Genomic DNA, 26,499 nt, shown 5'->3' with positions numbered 1-26,499 from the left:
TGGCTTTGGGATATTTTTGTTTTATATTTGTAACTATGCCATGTTTAATGTATAAAACATTTAAAAGACTGAATATCACAAATTAATAGTATATTTTTACCATCTAAGAATATTTTCTAAATATGAGCTATTCAGGGGAATGTGATTAGTCAATGATGTCTTTGATGCCCTGCCCCACCACAAACCAAGAGGGTCAACTCTGTGACTGGGCACACATCAAAGATTCAGGCCTGACTCTCAGCTGTGGGATTTGTTAAAACAATGTGGAAAGTTTTCTTTTATGAACAAGATATACTGATCAAAAAAAGGGTGTTGATATGTTTTTCCAAGCAGAGATGTACTCGACTCTGTCCTATTTAACCTTCCCATATCTGACTTCTAATCACTTTTCCTGGTGGGTGCCCTCCCATTTCCCTAACCCCCGCTCACCGGGATGCCTCCTCCCAAGGCTCCAGAAACTCTGACCCTCGCACCGCTGGAGGGAGCCCATGAATTGCTGGTCAATATCGCTCACCCTCTAGACTCCATCCTGTGTGTGCTTCTTCCTACAAGAGCTAGAGAGGCACTGACTGATAAATACCTGTCACCTGCCCCTTTCCCAGAGGGTGAAACTCCACCCACTCCCACTGCAGAAATGAATCTTAAATGGTTGTTATCATCTTCCAACACTGGCCCTAAACGTATAGGCAAATCACAATTTAGGGGCACTAGTGTGTCAGAAGGAAAGAAAACATAGAAGTTATGGAGACCAAAGTAGGTGAAGAATCTTTAGGAGAGAGCATTTAATTTTTTCAAAATGAAAAAACAAAATTATTGTCTTTCCTTTCTGGCCAATGGGCTTTGCTGTAGCTTGCTGAAGTCACCAAGCAGGAGAGATTTAACCAGAGGCGATGTGTCCAGTCACCAGCATACAGCCATCCTCTGTGTCACCATCCACACGCAGGGCCTTCTGGTAGACCTCATGCAATGCCCTCCATGTTAATATTCATCAGAAAATGGATAATTAGGGGGGCCAGCAAAACTGGAAAGAGAAAAAAAAAGCACACTCTGAATGGCAATGACTCCGTTACTAGCGGGTAGTGCAGTGATTTCTAGGAAGCTGCCGCTAGTGTAGATGTTAAGAAGTTCCTTTTCTGACTGCTCTAGAATCTGTGTTTCTTTGTTTAATGAATGTGACTTTATCATATCTGTATTTTCAAAATAAAGAATCATTTAATTCTATTCCCCTGCCTGGAACTTAACACATAAATCACACAAACTGAAATGTTCAAACATATTTCTCTACATCTGTCAACAGAGCAAAGAGATATCCTGACCTTTTCTATTTCAAATTCTCAGTAAAAATGGAACTCATACTGCCTTACATTAAGAGGAATAAGCAAGACATATGCTCATCACTAATAAACAATTTTGAGTGTGATGATTATACTGGTAGCAATTATACTTAATTACTTTACATATTACTACCTGCCTATCATATGCAACACAGTTGGTTAGATTCAGAAATGTAAATTGTTGTTTTTGATATAGGGTCCAATATCCAAAGAGCTACAATGTATAAACCATTTTATAGGTAGAAATAACACAAAATGTAAAGACATAGATAAATGACTGCTCACATGTACAATTACAACTTATTAATTAGGGAATTGAGCCTATCCTTTGTGATTACACCAAGAGCAAACACTTGGAAGCTTGCAAGTGGTTTACTCCAGACCATATTTGAGTTCTACAAAATAACACTAGTGATTGATTTCATGATCCCCAAAAACATTAATTGGTTTTAAAACTTTCTAATGCTTGCCACTTTTCCTTTTCTTTTTATCATCTCCGTTTTCATTTTGTATTTTCCTCTAAATGAATAAAATACTACTAATAATATCCACCAAATTTTGGGTACTTATGATGTACCATTGTGCTTGTTTTTTTCACACATTATCTCATCGTCTCTATTACTTGTTAAAATCTCCACTGCCATCAGTTACATAACTTCTTTTTCCCTCATTATATGAATGACCTTCTATGAATCCTAGAACCTTAGAATATAGAGGAATAGTAAACGTCTGTTACTGGTTATAAATTATCTCCAATAATGGTGCTTTTGCATCTACACTCTTCATTTGATTTTAACACTTCCTCATTCTCTACACTGAGATCTCCATATTGCAGAACGCCAAGGCCAAGTGCTCCTATTCGCTCCACTAAGACAGACTTTCTGGAGGCAAATGCAGTGTTTGGCTCATGGGCAAACATGCAAAGAAAGGCACAAAAAAGGTTTGAAATGATGAGAAATGCTAAATTGACAAGATCCAGCAAGCAATTCCATGTGAAGGAGGTGGGAATTGAACCTGGCCCACAAGATTGACGGAACTGCCTTTGATCTGGTAAGACATTGAGCAGGTTGGGAAGAACAAGATATAAGCACAGATTTGGAAACATCTAATGCGACCACATGGGCAATATCCACAGTGTGTACACTAGACAGTAGTACAAACGGCAGGCCTACATGGAAGGTGCAGATTCAGCAATGATCTTGGCTGCTCTGGAAAGTTCCTTGGAGTCACGAGAGCAGAGGCACAGGTTGACCCATGCTGACCCCGGGCCACTCTCCCTGCCAGAGAACAGAGCTCTGGAGTGAATCCAGGAGGAGACTTCCAGAAAGCTCCTGTCTCACCTCTGTCTCACATTGGCCTCTGTGCCCCTGGTGTGGAGGTCACTCTCAACACCCATCTTACATTCCTCCTCTGAAAATAAATTAGGACATCCATCTCCAAAATCACTTACATATCAAGGGTCAAATATCGCACATTTCTGTTTAGGCCATCTATGGCTTTCATGTCCTCTGAAGTCAACTGGAATTCAAACACCTATCAAAGTAATAGAAAACTTTAATTATTTTTAGATTACATCATTGCCAATTGGGAACAACCAAGTTCATCAGACAGTAGGGTGCAGAGACAATACTTAAAAGATTCATACATTTCCAAAATTTATGAAAGACCTCTCTAAACACCCAAGTGGTCAGTGAAAACCAGTCAAAAATAAGCAGAAATCCATTCCCAGATAAAATATTTGAAACTGCACAACACTGCAGATGAAGAGAATATCTCAGAGGAAGCTGAAGAAGAAACAGAGCTTACTCTGTGCCCACATGATAGGGTCATGTACCTAGAAGACCCACAAGAATCTAGAGGCAAATTTTGTAATGTCTAGCATCATTTAGTAGGTTTGATGAATAACATTGAATATCTATCTCTCCAAAGAACAGGTATAATAGGAAAAATTAGTTTTCAACATAACTCAAGCCAATAATTGTCTAAATACTAACGATTTCACATTCAAAAGGTGTGGGTACTCACTATGTAAATTTGGGAGACTCTAAATATCAAAAAGATGTCACTCTTTCTAATACATTCAATCAAATAAGTGTATAAATCCATAGGGAAACTGAAGGAGTAATACAGAAAATGAGAGAAAGAGAGTAAAAAATGACAGCAATGTAACACTTGATGAATGTAGGTAAGATTTGTTGCATTATTCTTTTAATATGTCTATATATTAGAAAATCCACAAAACAAAAATGAAAAGTTATCAAAAACTATTAAAATCATCAGTAACAGAGAAAGTTATGAAATTAATTATATATTTATTAAAAGACTATTAATAAGTGGGAAATTCATATTATGATCATGGATTGGAAATCTCAATATTGTCAAACATTTAGTTCTCTCCACATTGATCTGGAGGCTTATTACAATGTCAACAAGAGACTAAACATTTATTTGCTTGTGGAAGTTAATAAGATGATTCAAAATTTTAAATAACACATTAGTCAAGAATAGCTAAGATATTATTAAATAAATGAAGAAGTTAGAAAAATATTTGTACCATACTGGAAGTGAAACTTACTGTTTAACATCATAGTACAGAAAAGTAAATAAGTTAACTGAAGATGGAAGAGAGGCCAGATAATTGCTCATGGACATTTCATATGTTACAGGTAAAAAAATCAAGTTATGTGAGCAAATATGAACTTTTCAATAAATGTTGGTGGGAAATTTTGCTAAAAATTCAAAAATTAGATATGCATATTTGGATCCTTATTTCACACAGTATTTAAAAAGTCAATCCCATTAGAATTAACCAAATTTATAAGGAAAGAATATTAACAATTTTGTAAGATAACACAGTAAAATATTGTGATATTTCCAATATAGGATAAGACACAACACTCACCAACCACAAGAAAGAGGCATGAAATATTAGTCTACATGAAGGATAGAAACTTTTGTTTGTGAAAACATAACCACAGAGAATATGACAACACAGGTAAAATTTGGGAGATGTTATTTCAAGAATACATTCAAGTCTCTAAAGAATTAATATCCACAATAAATACATATCTATGTATGGTTTCTAGTTAATCTAACATATATATTATATAACACATATGTCATATATCTCATATATCTATATATACTAGATGAATTAGAGAACATACACATATGTATAAATACTGATAATTTCCACAGTTATTTCATAATATTTCATTTTAGTTTTGTGGGTTTTCTAATGTCTAAAAATATTTTTAAAATAATATAGTAAATGCCATTACCTAGATTCATCAATTGTTTCATTGTCATTTTTTACTTTCTTTCTCATTCTCTGTATCATTATTTCAGAGTATCCTATGGATTTCTACACTGATTTTACTTAACGTTTTAGCAAATAGTGACATATATACATATACATGATATATGTCATATATATGACATAGGTTTTATAATATATATCATATATGATGTATATTTCATGTATCTGTATATAACTAATTAGAAAACATACGTATGCATGTATTCTGGATATTAATTCTTTAGAGACTTGGATGTATTCTTAAGAATATATGAAATAGTATATCAATTTATATATGTTCATATTCATACATATAACTATTAATATGTTATTTCACACATATCATATAAATGATAGATTAATTAGGAACATGCCCTCTAACAATCACATGTCCCTGTATCCACTTGCTTGGTTATATGAATTTCCAGCTCCTTCCAACAAGAGGTGGTGTGTGTTTCCCCACCCCTTGAGTCTGACCTGTCCTGTAACTTGCATTAGGTGATAGAATTTCCCAGAAGCAATGGTTGGCAGCTCTGAGCCTAGACCTGAAAAGGCTTTGCACATGTCCATTCACTATGCTGGGGTCATTCCCTGTGCTGAGGTGAACCCTGGGCTGGATGGCTGGAGGATAAAGAACTGCATGGGAGAGGGGGGGCACTCACACAGATGCCCCAGGGACATCCTGAAGCAGAGCTGCCTCACTGCCTGAACACACATGAGAGTCCGGCCAGGAACAGAAGGAATGGACTGAGTTTAGGCTGAGCCCAGGCTAATTTTCTAACCATGGAACCTTGAGCTCAATAAATGCTTTTGCATTAAGCCTCTATGTTAAGTGGGTTTGCCTTATATCCTAAGGTATTGGTATAAATATGGTCTCCTACACATAAAAATAAAGACACACGACCAGCTTGCAAAAAGAAAAAAAAAAAAAAGGCAAAGTTAAACAAGCACTTCGCAAAGATAAAATTCTAAGAGAATAAATATAGGGAATTTATACTACATAAACATACAAGAAGAAAAATCCGCCATGAGTTGGAGACTAAAGAACATCTAATCAATGCTTCATTATAGAAAATAAAGAAAAGCACATGTCCCCAGCAGAGGGATATGGATATCACTGACTTAACGCTAACCCAAATCTGTAGTTTTGATCGCATCTTATTTCTCTCCACCTCTGTTGCCTCTCCTGTGCTAGAGTAGAAGAAATCCTTCTGATGTACACAAAGAGTTCATGCATAGGAAATACAGGGAAATGGAGCTGGCCAAAGGCTGTCCTGAGAGCCTTACCAGAAGCACATGTGTGAAGGACACTGTGCAGGAGACCTGAGGCCCACAGCCCCGCTCCTCACCTGCATGTTCTGTCTGATCCGCTGCTCATTGTAGCTCTTGGCCAGGACCACAACCCCACGCTGCAGCTGGTAGCGCAGGGCAATCAGGGCTGGGGTTCGCTTGTGCTTTTTTGCCAAGGCACAAAGGACTGGGTCCTCCAAGAGAACCGGGGAGTTCGGGTCCACCCTGGAAGGAAAGTCAGAAATGCTGAAGCCCTGAGGCTGGGGATAGTTTGTTAGGCGGCTCCCTAAACAGACTAAGGCATCCACTCTGCACCAGAGCTTCTCAAGTGAGGCCCCTGAACAGCAGCCTCAACATCACCTGGGATCTCGTCAGAAATGCAGATTCTTCCCTCACCCCAAGTCAGCTGTGAGTGAACTCCAGGAAACAGCATGATCTGATTAAATTTTTTTTTTATCAAACCGGTGTTTTAGGTACACTTCCTGTATCTCTTATTACCATTTTTCTTCTCGATGGGATCCCAGAGCACTATAGGCAACCAGAACAATGTCTTTTGACTTGCAGAAATCCAGCAGTTTTCTCTGGTTGAAGTAAGGATGACATTCCACCTGCAGATGAGCAAGATGGAAAAGCATCAGATAATCCGAAAGTTACATTAATGTTAAAATCACCAAAGTAAAAGAAGCTGAATAATGTAGAGCATTAAATTTGCACTGAGAATATTATTGTCAAGAAATGATCTTTTTCATAAAAATAAATTTTATGCCCCTCTCTCCTAAGAAAATAGAAATGCTATTTCTGAGCACAAGCAACTCTATGAACCCTATCCTGTTTTCTCAATAACTCTGACCACTAGAAGGAGACACGGCCAATTTCAGAGCTGGGATGAGGTAAGATTCTTTGAGCCTTGGGCATCAAATCATGCCAGAAATCAAGAATTTGGTCAAAGACTCATGAGGGCAGGTCTGAAAGACAAAAGAACTAGTTTCCTAATTAATAACCAAAATGCATACATATATATGTATGTTTTCTAATTCATCTAACATATTATATATATCATATATGCCATCTATGAGATACATATATATCCATATATAATGGATGAACTAGAAAACATACATATACATATAAATACTGATAATTTTAATAGTCTTTCATTACTTTTCCTTTTTGTATGATGGATTTGTATCGTGACATCTCAAATGTCACCAGTGGGTTTCCTATGAAACAAGTGCTTTTGTCTCTTAGACCTACCTTCAGGAGTCTTTGACCAAATTCTTCTTTCATATATACATATATATATGTATGTATGTATATAGCTACTGAGTAGATATGAGCATTAAAAAATAAGTAAAATGAATTAAAAATCATAGGACAAAAATCCATGAGTCTATAGTGATTAGTGAGAGAATAAGAAAAAGAACAAAAATATTTGTCTACTCTGATGGTAGTTATTATAGTAATTACATTTTCCGTACATTGCTAATTGAAGGAAGATGTTAACTTTTACCCTGACTTACAGAAATAATAGTTTATTATTTTTCTTGGTGAGAAATTACTTTTAGTAAAATTTCAGGTAAGAATAGTTTAAAAAGTGGTTTAAATGGAAAATTTTATGTAAAAAACCCAAGGAAATAACAAATTAGAAAACAGAAATACAATACAAAAAAGTTCAAATCACTGATGTATACTCAATCATATGTGAAAATTTGTCATGGGAATATGACTTCTTCTGTTCAGAATTATCCCCCAGCAGATTACTAGTAATTGTTAAAGAGAAAACATGAGTTAAAAACAACAGATCTGACCACTGTTAGCTTAACCAAGTTTTTTTTTTTTTTAAATTATACTTTAAGTTCTAGGGTACATGTGCACATTGTGCAGGTTAGTTACATATGTATACATGTGCCATGCTGGTGCACTGCACCCACTAACTCGTCATCTAGCATTAGGTATATCTCCCAATGCTATCCCTCCCCCCTCCCCCCACCCCACAACAGTCCCCAGAGTGTGATATTCCCCTTCCTGTGTCCATGTGACTTCATTGTTCAATTCCCACCTATGAGTGAGAATATGCGGTGTTTGGTTTTTTGTTCTTGCAACAGTTTACTGACAATGATGATTTCCAGTTTCATCCATGTCCCTACAAAGGACATGAACTCATCATTTTTTATGGCTGCATAGTATTCCATGGTGTATATGTGCCACATTTTCTTAATCCAGTCTATCATTGTTGGAGCTTAACCAAGTTTTTAAAACTACCTTCACCACTAGTGGGGCATTCTGTGATTGTATGCAGTCTAGTGTGGTGCAATTTGAAAAACACAGCATGATAAAAATATTTTCTTGCCCCAAAGGTTTAAGTCAATGTAATAAAACACTCTCATCTAACTTCTAATTTACAGAAACCTTCAACAACTGGGAAAAACAAGTTAACTGATATCAAAATACAACAATATAAAAACAATTGAATTCTGGTTAAAAAAAGAAGAGCTACAAAAGATATTTTGATTAAGCAAGGAAAAATTCAAATATGGACTGGATACCAAATGACATGAGGGCACTATAGATGATGTTCTTAGATACAGTAATGACACTGGAACTGGGAGAACATCTTCATTCCTGTGACATGCTTTGAGAGGTCTCTAGGGGTCAATTGTCATCTTTACAATTTACCTTGAAGAGGTTCTAGAAACATTATATGTATTTATGCAGATATACTCCATATAACATTGCAAAATGTTAGTAATTTTGAGTATAAATGGTAACATGGGTCTCCAGTATTATTTTTATCAAATTTTTGGAAAGTGTGAAAATGGCCATATTAAAAAATTGGGGAACTACTAGTATTAAAACCACATTAATTTCTCAATGCTTTTATTAAATTATCACAGCACCGTATCATTATACCAAATTCACTAATTTTATACATATGTATTTCCACTGTAGATCTTTACTGATTGACTCTAAGTTTTAAAACATAAAATAAAACAAACAAATGTAAATTACTGGGAAAGGTATAGTAACTTTAATGCTGAAATGTGTGTAACATTTGGGGACAGTCAATTTGATCAAGGAGGCCTGGAATCACCAGTCAGGACTCAAGGAAAAGATGGAATTATCTCTAGGCTATGAAAGAAACACATAGAGAATAGATGTGTTTAAGCAGCTGATTGCATGACAGACTCCAAAGAAGAGCAGCCGACTAGGAGCGGGGGCAGTCATAGGTCAGCTCCATGTTCTGCTGAACCTTCCTCAGTGTGGATTTCATCCACTGTGAACAGATATCTCCATAAACAGGTTATTTTCTCTTTCTACCATGGATGACCTTCATTGTCTGCAGATAATTTTTAGTGTATCTATGCCCTTGGTCAAGAAGTGTGAAAGCAGAGACACCAAGAGGCACTGAGACATCCAAAGCCCATGTGAATCCCTAGTATTTCTCTTCTCTTGCTCTCACTCTCTCCTTATGTACTGCTCATTCCATCTCTTCATGGCTTCATATCTATGCACAGTTCCCTCCAAATCACCTTCACCCATCCACTCTCTGGTCATCTTTCATAGCTTAGGGGTAAGTCCACCTTTCCCTGAGTCTAATTGACAATCCTTGGCCTCCTTGATTGAATTGACCTCCCATAAATATAACACACAATTCAGCATCAAAGTTACAACACCTTTTCTAAGACTTTTCTAAGCCGGGTACAAGTAAGATCCCTCTATGCCCTTCGAGACAGAGGCTTTGCTCTCTAGAATCTTCTCTTTTACAAAGATCAGTGGGACTAAATGAATGGATACGTGGCAATAGGACAGAAAGAGGGGCATGAAGAACAGAAAGGAGAGGAGGCTGAGGGCGCTCACTTGGTTGCAGACAGGCTTGTACTTGAGCCCTGGCTTGTTGAGGATCATCTCCAGCTGCCTGCGGTTGAAGTTGGACACCCCGATGGACTTGGCCAATCCTGCATCTTTACACTTCTCCATGGCCTGGGAAAAAGGAATTGTGAGGTGTGGAAGATCAAGATAAATGTGACACAGAACTGTGAAAGCAACAACTGTCTAGATATGACAATAAAACTAGCTAGCCGTGGTTCTTAAAAGGGAGAAAATAAAACAGAAAATTGGGGAAGAAGATAGTGATTGCAAGACTAAGTATTTCTGTTTCCTCCTGGGGAAACTGGAGAGATTAGTGAAAAGGCAAGGAAATAAATCCCAGTCCTCCTTACCCCCAGTTCTTCTCCTGCACTTCTCTCTTTTGTATGCCTGTCATTTCTTTTTCCTCACTGCTCACAAAAACTACCTTTGTAAAGCTCCTAAGTTTTTGATCCAATGGTGCATTTTCCATTCTTGTACTTGGAATATAGGAAACAGATGTCTGCTATCTCATCTTTCTTATCTGTGGTCTCCTCCAGGCACTCACCTCCCACGTGGCACAGAGATCCACTGTGTCAAACAGCACTTTTCCAACTTCATCTTTTGGGATCAGCTCCTCACCTGGCTGAAGTAGAAGGAATCGGTTTAGTGATGTGGCAAATCAATTTCTCCACACATAGCCATACTCTGAGGAACATTTAAGGATACTAATCCACCATGAGGTAGGTGATGCCATGCTCCAAAAAGTGATATGTACAAAGTGTGCTACATATGAAGGTATAAGGAATGTTTTCAGAAGACAGGCTTCCTCTAATGTCTTACAACTATTATATGTATAAATAAATACCTCTTTCTGGTTCCTAATGGAGTGTCATCATTGAGTTACATTACATTCTTCTGCTGCTATAATTTTCTCTGTGGCAATAGCTCTCTTCAACTGCAAAATACCTTGATATCCAGGAAAAAAGGATTGTACTTTTGACCCAGAGGCCGCTATCAGAGTTGTTTATCTCCCTGAACATGTGATGTTCCATGAACAGAACCATGAAGCAATCATGGTCAATGGAGGTGTTTTCCAGGCTAGTCTGGAAGTTGGGAGATGCACAGGAGCTCACGGTAATGAACATGGGCCTGAAAGTGCTCCAAAGCCATAAATGCCACCAATGAAAAAGGTTGGAACAAATATTTAAAAAGCCTTTTGTAATAAAGCAGAGATAATGGTGGAGAAAGGATATACTTTTAGAGTTTTTATCCAATTCTTAATGTAGCCCTGGCTTTGATTTCCCATTATCATATCTAATATACCCTTTTGCATTAACTAGCCTGACTAGTTTTCAGTACCTTAAGACAAAAGTTATGAATGACACAAGAATTCATGGCTAAGCAAAAATAAAAACTCCAGTGTGAAAAGAGAGGAAGCAGAAGCAACAAGGTTTCCCATGAAGGTCTGTAGTTTAAGACACTCCTGGACTGAGTTCTTGCCCCTTGAAAAGAGGCAAGAAGATGGAAACTCATTGTGCACCCTATGTGCAGCAGGTTTTCTGGACACCACAGCTTCATGAAACTCTGTGTCTGTGAACATCCCAAGAGGTGAAATCAGGAGTCATAACTAAGACCTTGTGCCTTCAAGGAGATGATTGTCATTTCCTCAAGTTTTTGAGGCAGAGGCTTTGAGGGTTCTGCACTCTCTTTTCTTATAGACATGCAATCACGGAAGTATGGATTCAAAATGTATCCCATAGAAAGGAATTAGGAGTTAGGTTTAGGGCTCTTCTTCCATGTTAAAATCCCTATGTCCTCCTAAGAAAAAGCTTAGTTCAAATCTCCATGAAAACAATATTTATGCTGAGAACAAAAGTGAAATTAATTTGATCACACAAGCTGCCTACCTTTACAGACACTGGAAAATGAATAAGATAGAGGTCAACATAATCCAATTGAAGATTTTTCAGTGACCTTTCCAAGGCTGGTCGGACCAACTCTGGTCGATGGGAATTGCACCAAAGCTGCAGAGGTTAGAGAAAGGAAGTTGTGTAATGAAAACTTGAGCCAATTTTACTAGTTTGCTCCACCTAATATTTAGACATTTTCTACTACTTCAAAACTAATGACCACAGGCAAAATTATTCTCTCTCTTCTTGTGATGCCTTTTGTTCTGCCATATCCTGATGAACTTTATAATATGTTGGATATATAGTTAGTACATATATTGAATGAAAGAGTGAAATTACTCAAAAGGTAAAAGTTGTTATCAAATCATAAGCATACCCATTATCTGAATTATCTTTGGTAAGTTTTACAACTCATGTTAGTAGTGTAATTATTTCATCTATTTAGCCCAATGGGCAAGACTAAGTATCTTTGTGGTTTAGAAACTGAGGAAGCAAACACAGTTTTTAATATGTCAACTTGGGCTGGACACAATTTGAGATAATGTAGGCGTTATTCTTTAATACTCACAGAGCTGGCTTATATTGCTTTCTCTCTCTATGATCAACATAATAATGGAAACTGAGAATCATAACAAGTGTAAGCAACTCACCCAGGAGGTAAGAAATAATATAATATGATTAGGATTTTTTCTGATTCTATAGTCTATGTTAAACCATATTGATCTGTGCTGAGCTCAAAAAGTAAAGGCACTTTGAAGGCATGAATTGGAACACTGCAAAGATGAGAAAGTCTTCTTCACTTCCTGCCTTTGATATTAGTTTTAATACATGAGTAAGTGTGAATAAATCGTAATAAATAAGCACAATTCACCCTCTACTATGGATCCAGTCATAGAACTGCCACCTCCACACAATCCCATTAAATACATGTGCATACATGCTCATCATAGGCACAGTACCTTTGAAGTGTAGAATATGTCTTCTCTTTTCACACTGCCATCTGCAATCTTGCTTCGGATGGCCAGTCCAACCTGCTCCTCATTATTGTATAAATGAGCAGAATCAATATGGCGGAAGCCAGCTTCAATTGCCAATTTGGTGGCCTCTAAAGCTTTACTTTTAGGAACCTGGGGGAGTAACCAAAGGTAGTATTTTCTGACTAATGTGCCTGATAGTTAGTTCAGGCACAAGTAGCGACGTTCACAAAAATCAGCTTTTCCTCCTTTCTTGGATGAGTTCTGTATGTAGAATCATGAGCCCATCCCAGTCTCCCTGGGTCTTTCCCAGTTAGTAATAAAGGTTGGGCACAGCAGCAACTTCTGCAGTCCCAGAAAAATCACTGCTTGACCACCAGTTTGGAAGTGTCCCCAAAACAATTTCAGGTTCAGTCATTTTTTGGAAAAATTAACAGGATGCAACCTATAGTTATAGATATAATCTTAATTATTTTTAGTATGGTAAAATTAACACAAGGAATGGCCAGGCGTGGCGGCTCACACCTGTAATCCCAGCACTTTGGGAGGCCGAGCTGGGCGGATCATGAGATCAGGAGATCAAGGCCATCCTGGTTAACAACCCCATCTCTATTAAAAATAGAAAAAATTAGCCGGCATAGTGGCAGGCGCCTGTAGTCCCAGCTACTGGGGAGGCTGAGGCAGGAGAATGACGTGAACCCAGGAGGCAGAGCTTGCAGTGAGCTGAGGTCGCACCACTGCACTCCAGCCTGGACGACAAAGCGAGACTCCGTCTCAGAAAAACAAAACAAAAAACAAACAAACAAACAAAGAAATTAACACGAGGAAATAGCCACATGGAAGGAATTACGAAGGAATGCAGTGTAAGCTTCTGTGATTCCTCTCCCACCATGTTGCACAGAATGCACTGACTTTACCCGGAATCATATTTTGTCAATGTATGTGAACTGTTGTCTACAAGAGATGCTCTCTACACACTCCATTACTAAGATTTTGTCTGGGACTGGTTACATTGACTCACTCTGCTTCGCAGGCACAAAACTTCCAGAAGTCTCCAAAAGGAAAGCAGGTGCACAGAAACCCCGCAGTTTGCACAAGCAGTTACTTACAGCGACCATTCTTATCAGTTAGGAAATAGTGAGAAATCCACCTTATCAGATACCAACAGGTTTATATGGGAAACAGGCCTGTCTATGGATAGCAGTCTATTATGTCAAGTCTTTTCTACACAGCCATTAGCCATTCTGTCTGCATGACAGAACTAAATAGTAGGTGTAAAAATGTATACTCTAAGGATATTGATTTGTATAAGAAATAGACTGCAAGGAGTAAGTGATTAGCAAAATGAGGTTCAGTTCCATAAATTCAAGGCAACTCTTTTAGGAAACATATGATTGCAGTGAAATTTACAATTATTGACTTATGGAACAAATTTGGATACAGATTTGAAAGTATATCTTTTAAATGACAAAAACAAAAACAAAGCAAACTGTTTTCCTATCTTGAAAGTATTTCAGAGGCTTTCTTTTTCCCATGGAATTACAAGGAACTAGATACTGGGTCTCACAGCCCTCTCGTCATACCATCCTTGATCATTTCTTTGCTGTACGAGTACTCAAAGGCTTACCAAAGCCGGAGCTTCAGTGGTATCCTCATCTTTACTTCCTCTCCATGCCAATTGATATTACAAAGTAAACCACTCCTGTCAATGGTCTTCAAAATGTCCCTTTGTAAATCCTTATATTGTATAGATCAGAAATGTGAAACTCAAATTTTATGTAACTAGTGCTTATTCACACACATTGTATTCCCAAGACAGTCTTGAGGTACAAGTTTTCTTCCAGTGTAGAAATAGCTAAGTCTAGAAAAGAAAATCTATTCCATTAATTTTCTTGTCAGAGAAACAAGAAATTTCTCTGTTACAATATTTTGATACAAATTTGACCCATATTAACAAAGACAAAGAATTTAAATTTTCCTTGTTAGGTTCTAGTATTTTTTTTTCTTAAAATGAGGATATTTTATTATTTCAGGTAATTTTCCCAGAGGTGAGAATAGTACATGGGAAATTCTCTTTAGGCCGGGTCTAGTATTAGTGTGGTGCTCAAGGCCGCCCATCAGAACAGTGATACTCTCCCAACAGATTTCATGCACCCCATCTCCACTAACTTTTGCCATAAAAATTCCTCTGAATTGTATCTTCTTGGAAGAAGTAAATATCTGTTCGACTATACAAAGAAACAGAGAAACCACTCCCATTGCAATCAATCTTCAAGAGAGGGAGCAGGCAGGCCGTGTTCTTTCTGCTGAGTTTTATAGACTCTGACAAGCTGTGAAATAAACATAAACAGAAGACAAAACAGTGCCCCAAATAAGCAGTAGATGACCCTGTGACAAGACAGCATTGCAGAACAAAGACTGACGTTTAAAGGGGAGTCATGCAGAGTAACATAGGAACACAAGCCTGACAACCTGGTCAGCTTCCACTTACTCTAGCTCCTTTGAACTCTCAACACTAAAAATATTATTGTTACCTCTGGAGGCGCATAGGTGCCAAATCCCAGGACAGGCATGAAGTGACCATCATTCAGCTTCACACACTGATATTTCGAATCCATTTCTGTCACTGGCCTGGCTGGCAAATGTTTCTTTCTTCCTCCCTCACAGGCTATAAGAGCAATGAGCTGGCAACGCCCCTGAGCACACTGTCTGCTGGTTAACCAATGGCATGTGAGAGGAGGGACAGAGGCAGTCTTACACAAGCTGTGATAAAAATTGAATCCAGTTCAACCGTTTCTTACCTAAGAAAATTCATAAGTAAATTATTATGTGGTCATGATACACTCATTAATTTCTCTCTGAAGTATTTTTGCTATTCCAGATCTCTATATATGAGACATAAATTACTCAAAGAGATTTGTAGAACAAATTGTGACTTTACATAAGAATACAGAAACCTCTAGCGGCACAGCTCTTTTTTGTTTGTGCCATGATGATGTTCCTTCTGCATCTTGCAGCATTTGAAAAGACTAATTTTCATTTTTCTCTCTCTCACACACACAATTTAAAGGAATGACTAATAAGCATTTCTTTAAAATATTGCCCTCAATTAAAAATTAAAGTTAATTTTTTTTTTTGAGACAGAGTCTTGCTCTGTTGCCCAGGCTGGAGTGCAGTGGTGCAATCTTGGCTCACTGCAAGCTCCGCCTCCCAGGTTCATGCCATTCTCCTGCCTCAGCCTCCCGAGTAGCTGGGACTACAGGCGCCCGCCACCACGCCCAGCTAATTTTTTTGTATTTTTAGTAAAGACAGGGTCTCACCATGTTAGCCAGGATGGTCTCGATCTTCTGACCTCCCAAAGTGCTGGGATTACAGGCATGAGGACCCACGCGCGGCCTAAAGTTAAAATTTTTAAATGCATGACTTTTTTCATCAGCAAATTTATTGTTCCTTTCTTATTAGCCTTGTAAGAGAAACATCCCTTCCTGATCAAGGTGCAGTCCTGATAAAGTTGTAATCCTGATGTGGGTGTAAATAAAAAAGAAAATATGATGTGGTTTTATTGGAAGATTTCTTATTAACAGCTTTTGGACTTTGGATATAATTTGTAACATGCAAACAGTGCCTTATTGGTCTTTTCCAGACAGTTTTATGAGTTGCTACCAAAAAGTAACAAGCCAAAACATGATAACTATTAGATATACTTTATAATATTGCTAAACATTATTCATAAAGAAAAACTGGTAACTAATGACACATAAACTGGTGAATAATCCTCGCATGGGATAATTTTTAGTTTATTCTCCCTTTGGAGGTCAGGTTAAAACATGATTGTAATTTGCATGATCCATGATTCACATCTTGGAGTAGTCACAACTTGCAGTGCCCTGATTGCTTCTATTTGCTTTTTCATAAAACAAACAGAAATTGAAAAATAGGTAAATTGTTATCATTGACATAAATGTAATATTATAAAGATATTGAAATTTTTCACAGAGTAATTTCAACAAGATGGTGGATTCTAAGATTCCCATATAACTCATGGAAACATCAGAAAACATCTAAAATTGACTGAAATAAACTTATTTATTTCTGGAGTGGCTCAGTAGAGATTCAGGGTGACTACACACATACAGATGTCATAGGCAAAAGGCCAGGGGAAGAGACATGCAATAGTCCATCTAAGCCATTGAGGAGAAACTGGGATGTGAAATTTTGTAGTAGTAAGCAATTCAAAAGCCATTGGTTATTTGGGGATACATAAAAGGGCAAACACAGTCCACGTAGGTGCATGTTCAGAAACAAACTAAGAAGGACTTGAGGTTTTATGTAGGGCTGATGCCTTGACTGAGAACCTGCCACACATATAAGTTAATGACTGTCATGACATAGAACAAATCTATATACAGTAAAAAAGATGTTTATTTTTTCAAATGCCCAATTAGATAAAATAACAAGGCATACAGGCCTGGAGCAGTGGTAATCCCAGCACTTTGGGAGGCCGAGGCGGCCAGATCACAAGGTCAGGAGATGGAGACCATCCTGGTCAACATGGTGAAATCCTGTCTCTACTAAAATAAGAACAACAACAACAACAACAACAAATAGTTGGACGTGGTGGCGGACGCCTGTAGTCCCAGCTGCTCGGGAGGCTAAAGCAGGGGAATCGCTTGAACCCAGGAGGCAGAGGTTGCAGTGAGCCGAGATGGCACCACTGTACTCCAGCCTGGCGACAGAGCAGGACTCTGGCTCAAAAAAATAAAATAAAATGACAAGGCATACAAAGAAACAAGAAATCACAGTTCATTATGAGAAAGAAAATAAATTAGTAGAAATCTTTCCTGAAGAATCACAGGCATTAAAATTAGTAGAGAAGCATTTAAACAGCTGCTTAAATATGCTAAAATTGCTAATGAAAAATATGGACTAAGAACTACAGAAAATCTGAAAACAATAAGAAAATCACAATACAGTAGTAATATAGAAATTATAAAAAAGGAAAAAATTGGAGCAAAAAAAATACCTGAATGAAGAACTCACCAGAGGGTGTTTCAATAGCAAATTTGAGCAGGATGAAGATATAATCAATACACATAGGGATAGCGCATTTGAAGTTCCTGAGTCTAAGGACACGAAACAAGAATAAAGAAATGTGAACAGATCCTAAGGGACTTATGGGACAGCTTCAAGCCAACCAGTATGATAGTATTGGATTCCCAGAAGGAGAAGTGCAAACCCATGGTGGTAGAGAGATTAATTGGAGAATAAAAACATTAAAACTTTTTCAAATTGGTTAAAGACAACAATCTACAAATTCAGGCAACTTAAAGAACTGCAAATAGTATAAACTCTAAGAGACCCAGACCTATATGTGTTATCATCCAACTCTAAAAGCCAGACAAAGAGATAATCTTTAAATAGCAAGAGATTTTGGGAAGCCGAGGCAGGCAGATCACCTGAGGACAGGAGTTTGAGACCAGCCTGGCTAACATGGTGAAACCCTATTTCTACTAAAAATACAAAAAATTAGCCAGGCATGGGGGTGCACACCTGTAATTCCAGCTACTCAGGAGGCTAATCCCGGAAAATAGCTTGAACCCAGGAGGTGGAGGTTGCAGTGAGTCGAGATTGCACCATTGCACTCCAGCTTGGGCAACAAGAGCAAAACTCAATCCCCCCACCGCCAAAAAAATATCTCACACCAGTTAGAATGGCGATCATTAAAAAGTCAAGAAACAACAGGTGCTGGAGAGGATGTGGAGAAATAGGAACACTTTTACACTGTTGGTGGGACTGTAAACTAGTTCAACCATTGTGGAAGTCAGTGTGGTGATTCCTCAGGGATCTTGAACTAGAAATACCATTTGACCGAGCCATCCCATTACTGGGTATATACCCAAAGGATTATAAATCATGCTGCTATAAAGACACATGCACAGGTATGTTTATTGTGGCACTATTCACAATAGCAAAGACTTGGAACCAACCTAAAAGTCCAACAACGATAGACTGGATTAAGAAAATGTGGCACATATATACCATGGAATACTATGAAGTCATAAAAAAATGATGAGTTCACGTCGTTTGTAGGGACATGGATGAAACTGGAAACCATCATTTTCAGCAAACTATCGCAAGGACAAAAAAAACCAAACACCACATGTTCTCACTCATAGTGGGAATTGAACAATGAGAACACATGGACACAGGAAGGGGAACATCACACACCGGGGACTGTTGTGGGGTGGGGGGAGGGGGGAGGGATAGCATTAGGAGATATACCTAATGCTAAATGACGAGTTAATGGGTGCAGCACACCAACATGGCACATGTATACATATGTAACAAACCTGCACATTGTGCACATGTACCCTAAAACTTAAAAGTATAATAATAAAATTAAAAATAAATAAATAAATAAATAAACAACAAAACAAAACAAAACAAAAAGTAAGAAGAGAAACATGAATCATGGGGTACAAGGGATCCTGAACAAGGTGATCCACAGATTTCTTACGGGAGTCTTTGGAGGATATAGTAAGTGATACATTTAATGTGATCAATTAAAAAAAATTACAGCCAATAATTCCATATCTGGCAAAAAAAATTCTTTTTTTTTTTTTTTTGTGACAGGGTTTTGCTCTGTCACTAGACTGGAGTGCAGTGGTGCGATCTCAGCTCATTGCAACCTCTGCCTCCCAGGTTCAAGCAATTCTCCTGCCTCAGCCTCCTGAGTAGCTGGGACTATAGGCGTGCACAACCATGCCCAGCTAATTTTTGTATTTTTACTAGAGACAGGGTTTCACTATGGTAGCCAGGATGGTCTCTATTTCTTGACCTTGTGATCCGCCCACCTTGGCCTCCCAATGTGCTGGGATTACAGGCATTAGCCACTGCACCCAGCCAAATTATTTCTTAAAAATTAGAAAGTTAGTAAGACTATGTGATGTAAAAGCTGCAGGAGTTCATTGCCATTAGAACTGCTCTACAAGAAATGCTTAAGAGAGTCATTCACTTTGAAATGAAAGAAGTTTAGACAGCCACGTGAAGTCATATACAGGTATAAAGACCTCTCGTAAAGGTAGGTGTATGAAAAACGTGGAAACATGTATTTGTGAAATTTGTTTTTTACTCTCATTTTCTTCAAGATTTACATTACAATAAGAATACCTTTCTGTTAACATGTACACCATGTATAAAGTTGCAATTAGTGACATCAATAATGTGAAGCGGAAAGGTACCTGTGGAAAAGAAGTTTTTGTATGGAATTGAAGTTAAATTCACATTGATTTCAAAGTGGATGGGATAACTATAGGATGCAGTATGTCATTCCAATGGTAACTACAGAGAAAATAATTACAGATTATGCACAAGAGAAATTGAAACAGGAATCCAAATTTTAGCAAAGAATCATAGAAACCCCAAAATATTGTTAGTTGAGGATATAAAGGAGAAAAAGCTGAAGACATAAATTTCAGGTCTTTCTTACATACAAAATCCAATCAGTTTACCTCAAGAGTCTCTAAAGCCTTATCAGGTTTAGAATCAACTTAAATGTCTAAAATGCAAAGACTTATCTGAGATCCAAGAAAAATTTCTACCAGCTATGAGCCTGTGAAATCAAAAACCAAGTTATTTCCATCCAAATTACAATGGTTTTATAGGCAGTGGTTGAACAATATCATTTCAAAAGGGAAATGTCAGCTTAAAGAGAAGAGGAAGAGGCTTCATGCAAGTCATAAAGCCGACAGGGCAGAAATTAAATCTTAAAGCTGCAAAATCATCTTCCTTGACTCTATATTCTTCATTCTGGGCACACTGGTGACAGGGGTAGGCTTCTGGGGGCTTTGGGAAGCACTGTACCTGTGGCTTTGCAGGGTGCAGCCCACATGGCTGCTCTCACAGTTTGGAGTTTAATGCCCATGGCTTTTCCAGGCTGAAGTTGCTAGCACCTGGTAGATTTATAATTCTGGAATTTTGAGGGGTGAGGCCTTTCTCCCACAGCTTCGCTACACAGTGCACCCATGGGGACCCTCTGCAGAGCTCCAACCACATATTAGTGCTCAACATTGCCTAAATAAAAGCTTGATGTTGGGGATCCGGCCCCGGAACAGGATTCTCTCTGGGCATCCAGGATTCCTGACACATTGTCTGAAATCTAGGTGGCAGGTGCCAAGCCTCAACCACTCTTGTGCCCCAGAGGACTCAGGCCCAAAGCTCCCCTCCTCTGCTTGTCACTCTCTACTCATCATTTCCTCCAGCGACCAAGTGTGTGTCATGCACCTTGCCAAGGCTCAAGGGGTACCTTGTACACAGGGGCTTCTGCCTGACTAGTGTGGGTCGTGGAGTCGCTAAGAACTAAAACTTTCCACAGCTTGTTTACAATGTGGTGGAAAGAAACTGATCTCAGGAGACCACAGGAATTCTCAGTCCTATAGGTGAGGGAGAGGGAGAGGAACATGAGGAAAGGGAGATGGGAAGAGGGAGGAAAGCAGATGGAAGATGGAAGATCAGGGAGGACAGAAGTGGGATGTCCTTGAGTCATACATAAAGAACACTCATGTGCCTCAAGTAAATAACTGATCCTAATTTCTTCTCACTATTTTTTCTGAACAAGTGTTACAGTTTGCAAAGAACTCCGAATATTTTCTCAACAAATATATATTGATATGATACTTTAAACAAAATGATGTTTGCCAGCACTGTTTGTCCTGAGATTTCCTGTTTGGTTGACTCAATTCTCTGGGGTGAAGAGGTTCTATGTGAAGAAGAAGGGGTACACTTGAGCCTCACAGAGGTTTGTGGGTGAAGTCATGTCTGTGAGAGGCTGTGGAAGCTCACAGTTAGCCTGCATTGCTGTGGAAAATGGTGGGATGCCAAAAGCCGTGCAGGAGGAAAAAGGAAGAGCTGGGAGGCTGTGGAGGAGGCTGAGGTGCTGCTGATGCCAATGGAGAAAATTTTGGGGAAAAGACAGAGATGCCTAAAGCAATATGTAGGAAGTTTTAATTATGACATTAGTTGAAATTTCACAACCCATGAAATTTAAAGTAAATTCCACCTTGCTCAGTTTTTTCAGAGTGAACTCTGTTTGAAGAAACAACTGTGTCACCAGTGTTGACTCTGGATGAGTGACAATTCCACCGAGCACTTTTTGAGACGTCTGCCTTGTCTGCACTGTTTGTTATTTTACTATTGCTCAATACTATTGTTCACCCCTCAAGCTCCTGGGGTTGATGCAGTCAGGGTTACTCAGCAGCTTGCACACCTTGCGACCACTCCTGGATAGGTCAACAAGCAGGGGAGGTTGTAAAGAGAAAATTATTAATTTTATAGTTGTTTTGGTTAGCATAAAACTAGGTGAGAAAAGCCTATTTCTGAATGGTTTAAACTCCATGTGATATGGACAGGAGACAGGGAAATACTGGGTAGAAGAGGGTGGTTTCCCAGCAAAGGCCCCACCTTCAAGCCTGGATAGCCGTGCCCCTAAATGAGAACAGGCATTTCTGTTTTCACGCCCCCAAAATTTGCCTTTTGGCCCACCACACCTCCATTCTGCCGCTATATAAACCCCCAAAGCCTAAGATCCAGGGCAGACCAGCAGGTGAGGAGACAAGGAGGCAACCAGATGGACAGCAGAACAATGACACACAGAAAGAGAGAAGAGGAGGGACATTGAACACTGAAAGGAATTTGGCCTAGGAGGATTGGAGAAGAGTCCGGCCACTGGGCAGCCTGACTCCAAGGAAAGATCACCTTCCTACTCATTCCCCCATTCCGGCTCCCCATCCATCTTGCTGAGAGCTGCCTCCATCACTCAATAAAATCTTGCACTCACCCTTTGAGCCCACATGTGATCTGACTCTTCTGGGATGCCTGGCAAGAGCTTGGGATATAGAAAGCTGTCACACTGGCCCTCTGCCTTTGAGATAAGTCAGAGGGTCCATGGAGCTGCAGACTCAAGCCGTCTGCAGATGGCAAAGCTGAAAGAGCTTTACAACACTGTGGTTGCAGGCACCCACCACTAGACACTACCATGGAGCCAGAGCCCAAAGCGCTCGCCCTGGCCTGTGCACCTGACCATCTCCATGCTCCCCCTCCCTCAAGCAGTTTGAACTGGTGAGCCACACCCCTCGCAAGTCCTGCAAGGGGAATCAGGAAACTGTCTCATTACATATACAAATCTGTTAGCACCATGTGAAGAAGTCTGAGGAATGGTAAGCTCTCGGGGTCGCCCAGGAGAGTCTGTAACTTCTCTCATCTTTTCCTGACTCTTCCTCCTCTGTGTATTGATGTCATCCTCAGGCTGGGTGGAGGCTGCTGCAGCAATTTTAGAACTCCCAGGGCAACAGGACAAGAGCCACTTGAAGAAGAGGGGCCGCCGCATCTTAAAAGCTTCTTTCCAGATGTGAGAGATACCTTCTCAGAAGCCTGCAGCACAGTCCCTCTCATGCGGCGTTGGCTAGGGCTGGGTTGCAGCACTCTTCCCACTGTAGCTCATGCCAAGGGCAAGGGAATAAACATGAGTGACCTTAGCAAAGCTTTTCTCATAAAATGCATGTTGGTGATAATACAATCCTAACCCCTAAACCATAATGAAAAATTGATATTTTCAAAAAGTTAGACATTTGCAACCTTGCTTATGCCGCAAAATAGCTTTGCAAGCTTTTAAAACAACTGGAAATAAATCAGTCTTAAATGTAAGACCTGAGACTATCAAGTGCTAGAAGAAAATCTAAGGAAAACTTATTGGGGCAAAAAATTCTTAAGTAGGTCCTGGCAAGGAACTCAGACTAAGATTTCAAAAACACAAATGAGAGAATAGGAAGAGACGCATATGACTTAATTAAACCAATAAGCTTCTGTAACGGCAAAAAAAAATAAAATAAAATAAACAGAGAACAGACAACCTATACAATGGGGGAAAATAATTGCAAATTGTGAATCTAACAGGGGACTGATATCCAGAATTTATAAGGAACTCAACCCAACAACAATAATTACAACAAAACCCAAATAACCTCTTTAAAATTCATCAAAGAGCAGAGGTTTCCCAACTCCATGCCTAGGCACACCTATAGGCACTTGATATCTGCCCACTGGATCCTCCGTCTTCCACTGGTGGAGACTCAGAAGGCTGGGAGGCTGGGAAATTATTGGGTAAGTACAATGGACATTATTCAGGTGATAGCTACACTAAAAGCCCAGACCTCACCACTGTGCAATATATCTGTGTAGCAAACTGCACTTGTAAACTTTAATTTTATACAAATCCAAAAACAAAATAAAGGAAACATAGTGATACCTAAACTTTTCTACAGATCAAATGAATAAGAATCTCTGGTGTAGGATTTTAGCTTTTGGCTAGATGGTCTACAAAAATACAATCAGGGCAATTTGTTCTGGCTATAAGCAGATTGATCCAGTTTGTTTGCTATAAGCACAGATCAATAGGTACAAGGACAAGAGACCCCAACCAGCAGAAAACCTAAAGGAGAAATTTAGAGAGAATGAGTGTAGTCTGAGGATTTCAATTTACTTTATTATGTAAGCAAATCTGAATATGTAAACTTGTGTGGAGATTGAAAGAATGGAAAGAGGAAACACGAGAGACCCAATGACTGCAACCCTTAATGAATCAAGAACTTGATGAACTGATGTGTAGTGAAAATCGAAGCATAAGAGGCTTCATTAGTATGAAGTGTGTTAAAGTTAAAGGTTCATAGAGCAGTTATAAGTACTTCTTTGTCTGTATAAGTTATAGCATAGAAGTAGTTACCTGAAGTATAATCTAGGTATGAGTAGAAACTTTCAGTTGTTGAGAATGTAAAGAACAGCAATGCTGGAGTTCTCTGCATGTACAGTGAAAAAAGATATTCACAAATCCTGGGAGAAATGGTAAACTAAGGGAATAAAGGGACTATATCTAGAAGGGGACATATGATAGGGTATAAATGATATCAGAGCTAAGGAACAGGTTTTTATTTCATTATATCTGAGATGAAATCTAGATTTTTCAGGACCTAGTGGCTGGTGATATAGTACTTTCTATTAGCAAGGCTAGAAAATTAAGGCTTACTTGCTTCAAGTTCTCCACAAAGCTAGTACAGTAGGCTCAATAATGCTCCCTCCCCCTGCCCTGCCAATAACTCATGCCTTTATCTTTGGAACCTGTGACTATGTGACCTTACCTGGCAAAACAAACTTTGCAGATGTGATTATGTTAAGGATCCTAAGATAGAAGCGTTTCCTGAATCATCTGGATAGGCAATGTCATCTCAAAATCCTTACAAGTGGCAACCAGGAGGGCCACAATCAAAGAGGATGTGTAAGGAAAGATGCATAGGACAGAGATCCTAAGATGCCATGTAGTTGGCTTTCAAGATAGAATAAGTGCCATGAGCCAAGGAACACATTCTCTGGAACCTGGAATGGCCCGGAATAGCATTTTCCCCTAGACCCTCAAGAAGAAATACAACCTTGTGGACACCCTGACTTTAGCCTGTTGAACCAGATTTTGGAATTCTGATTCCAAATTCATTGGAATTTGAGAAAATTATGATGTTTCATAATTGATGAACTGTGAGAAAATTAATTATGGTGTTTCAGGCCACAACATTTGTGATATTTTTTTACAGCAGAAATAGGAAATGAATGCAAACATGATTCAGCAATTCTGATCCTCTCTCTCCTGCATCATCAGTTTTTCTCTTTCTACTAGATTCTTCCTAAGAGCATATAGGCATGCTGTTTTTTCTGCCATCTCAAAGAAAATTGTCATCTCAATTGTCAGTTGTATTTATAACCCATTCTTTGAATACTTTCTACACTTCTGTATCTAATTCTTCTCTTGCTACACTTTTTTGAATGCACCTCTATTCAGGCTGTTGCCTTTACCAATTTATCAAAATTGGGACAAGGGAGAGGATGTTGAAAATAACTAATGAGAACTAAGCTTAATATCTGGGTAACAAAATAATCTGTAGAACAAACCCCCATGGCATGAGTTTACCTTTATAAAAAACCTGCACATGCACCCCTCAACTTAAAATAAAAGTTAAAAATATTGAAAATTAAAAAAGTTTTGGAGACCTAAATTACATTATTTAATTCTAATTCTGAAAAATTACCTTATTTAATATTTATGAAACAATTCTGATACTAATTCTGAACAATTACATTATTTAATATTTATGGAAAAGTTAAATTAAAAGAAATACACATAACAGTGTCATGGCTAGCCTTTGACATTCTCTTAAAAAATTAAAGCACAACATACTGAACAATTACATTATTCTAATGTAAGGAAGTGTGTGAAGAGCACAAAGTCAGAAATGGCCCCAGTGGCCCTAAGGGCTCATCTGGTTGTAGGTGGGCTTGTACTTGAGTCCTGGCTTGTCTGAGGATCAGTTCCAACAGTTAGTGATTGAAACTGGACACCCTGATGGACTTCATTAAACCTGCATCTCTGCATTTCTCCAGGGCCTAGGAAAGAAGGAAATGGGTGTAGATCTTCAATGTATCGTGGCTTTGTCATTTGTCATTAAACCTTTTCTTTAGTGTGGTAAAATATATATAATATACAATTCATCATTTAACCATTTTGAAACGTATAGTTTATTGGCATTAAGTCCATCCACCTTACTGAGCAAGCATCACCAGTATACACATACTACATTTTAATCATCCCAAACTAAAACTCTACTGACTAAACAACAATTTCCCATTTCCCCCTTATTTCATCCTCTGGCAACCACCATTCTACTTCCTGTCTTTGCATTTAATTATTCCAGGCACCTCACATAGTTGGAGTCATACAGTGTTTGTCCTTTTGTGTCTGGCTTATG

General features: G+C 38.7%; 1 protein-coding gene across 2 annotated transcripts; it reads right to left on the bottom strand.

Moving 5' to 3' along the window:
- Positions 1–754: 754 nt before the first annotated feature.
- On the bottom strand, positions 755–19,996 carry LOC100607996 (aldo-keto reductase family 1 member C1). 2 transcript variants are annotated; one of them, XM_024346163.3, is made up of 11 exons: positions 19,897–19,996; positions 17,696–17,778; positions 15,190–15,456; positions 12,641–12,808; positions 11,679–11,795; positions 10,337–10,414; positions 9,781–9,903; positions 6,421–6,530; positions 5,982–6,147; positions 2,785–2,867; positions 755–1,021 (listed from the first exon to the last, which is right to left on the bottom strand). In XM_024346163.3, the coding sequence occupies exons 3-11, from the start codon at positions 15,271–15,273 to the stop codon at positions 979–981; spliced, it is 972 nt and encodes a 323-aa protein (XP_024201931.2). In that variant the 5' UTR covers positions 15,274–15,456; positions 17,696–17,778; positions 19,897–19,996; the 3' UTR covers positions 755–978. The 2 variants fall into 2 exon arrangements, with proteins under 2 accessions (XP_024201931.2, XP_063637372.1); XM_063781302.1 differs by lacking the exons at positions 17,696–17,778; positions 19,897–19,996 and adding an exon at positions 15,976–16,046.
- Positions 19,997–26,499: the final 6,503 nt, after the last annotated feature.

The sequence above is a fragment of the Pan troglodytes genome, chromosome 8 (assembly GCF_028858775.2).
Source record: "Pan troglodytes isolate AG18354 chromosome 8, NHGRI_mPanTro3-v2.0_pri, whole genome shotgun sequence".
Lineage (NCBI taxonomy): Eukaryota > Metazoa > Chordata > Mammalia > Primates > Hominidae > Pan > Pan troglodytes.
The sequence above is the reverse complement of the archived record's forward strand: the minus strand, read 5'-3'. Positions and strand labels throughout refer to the sequence as shown.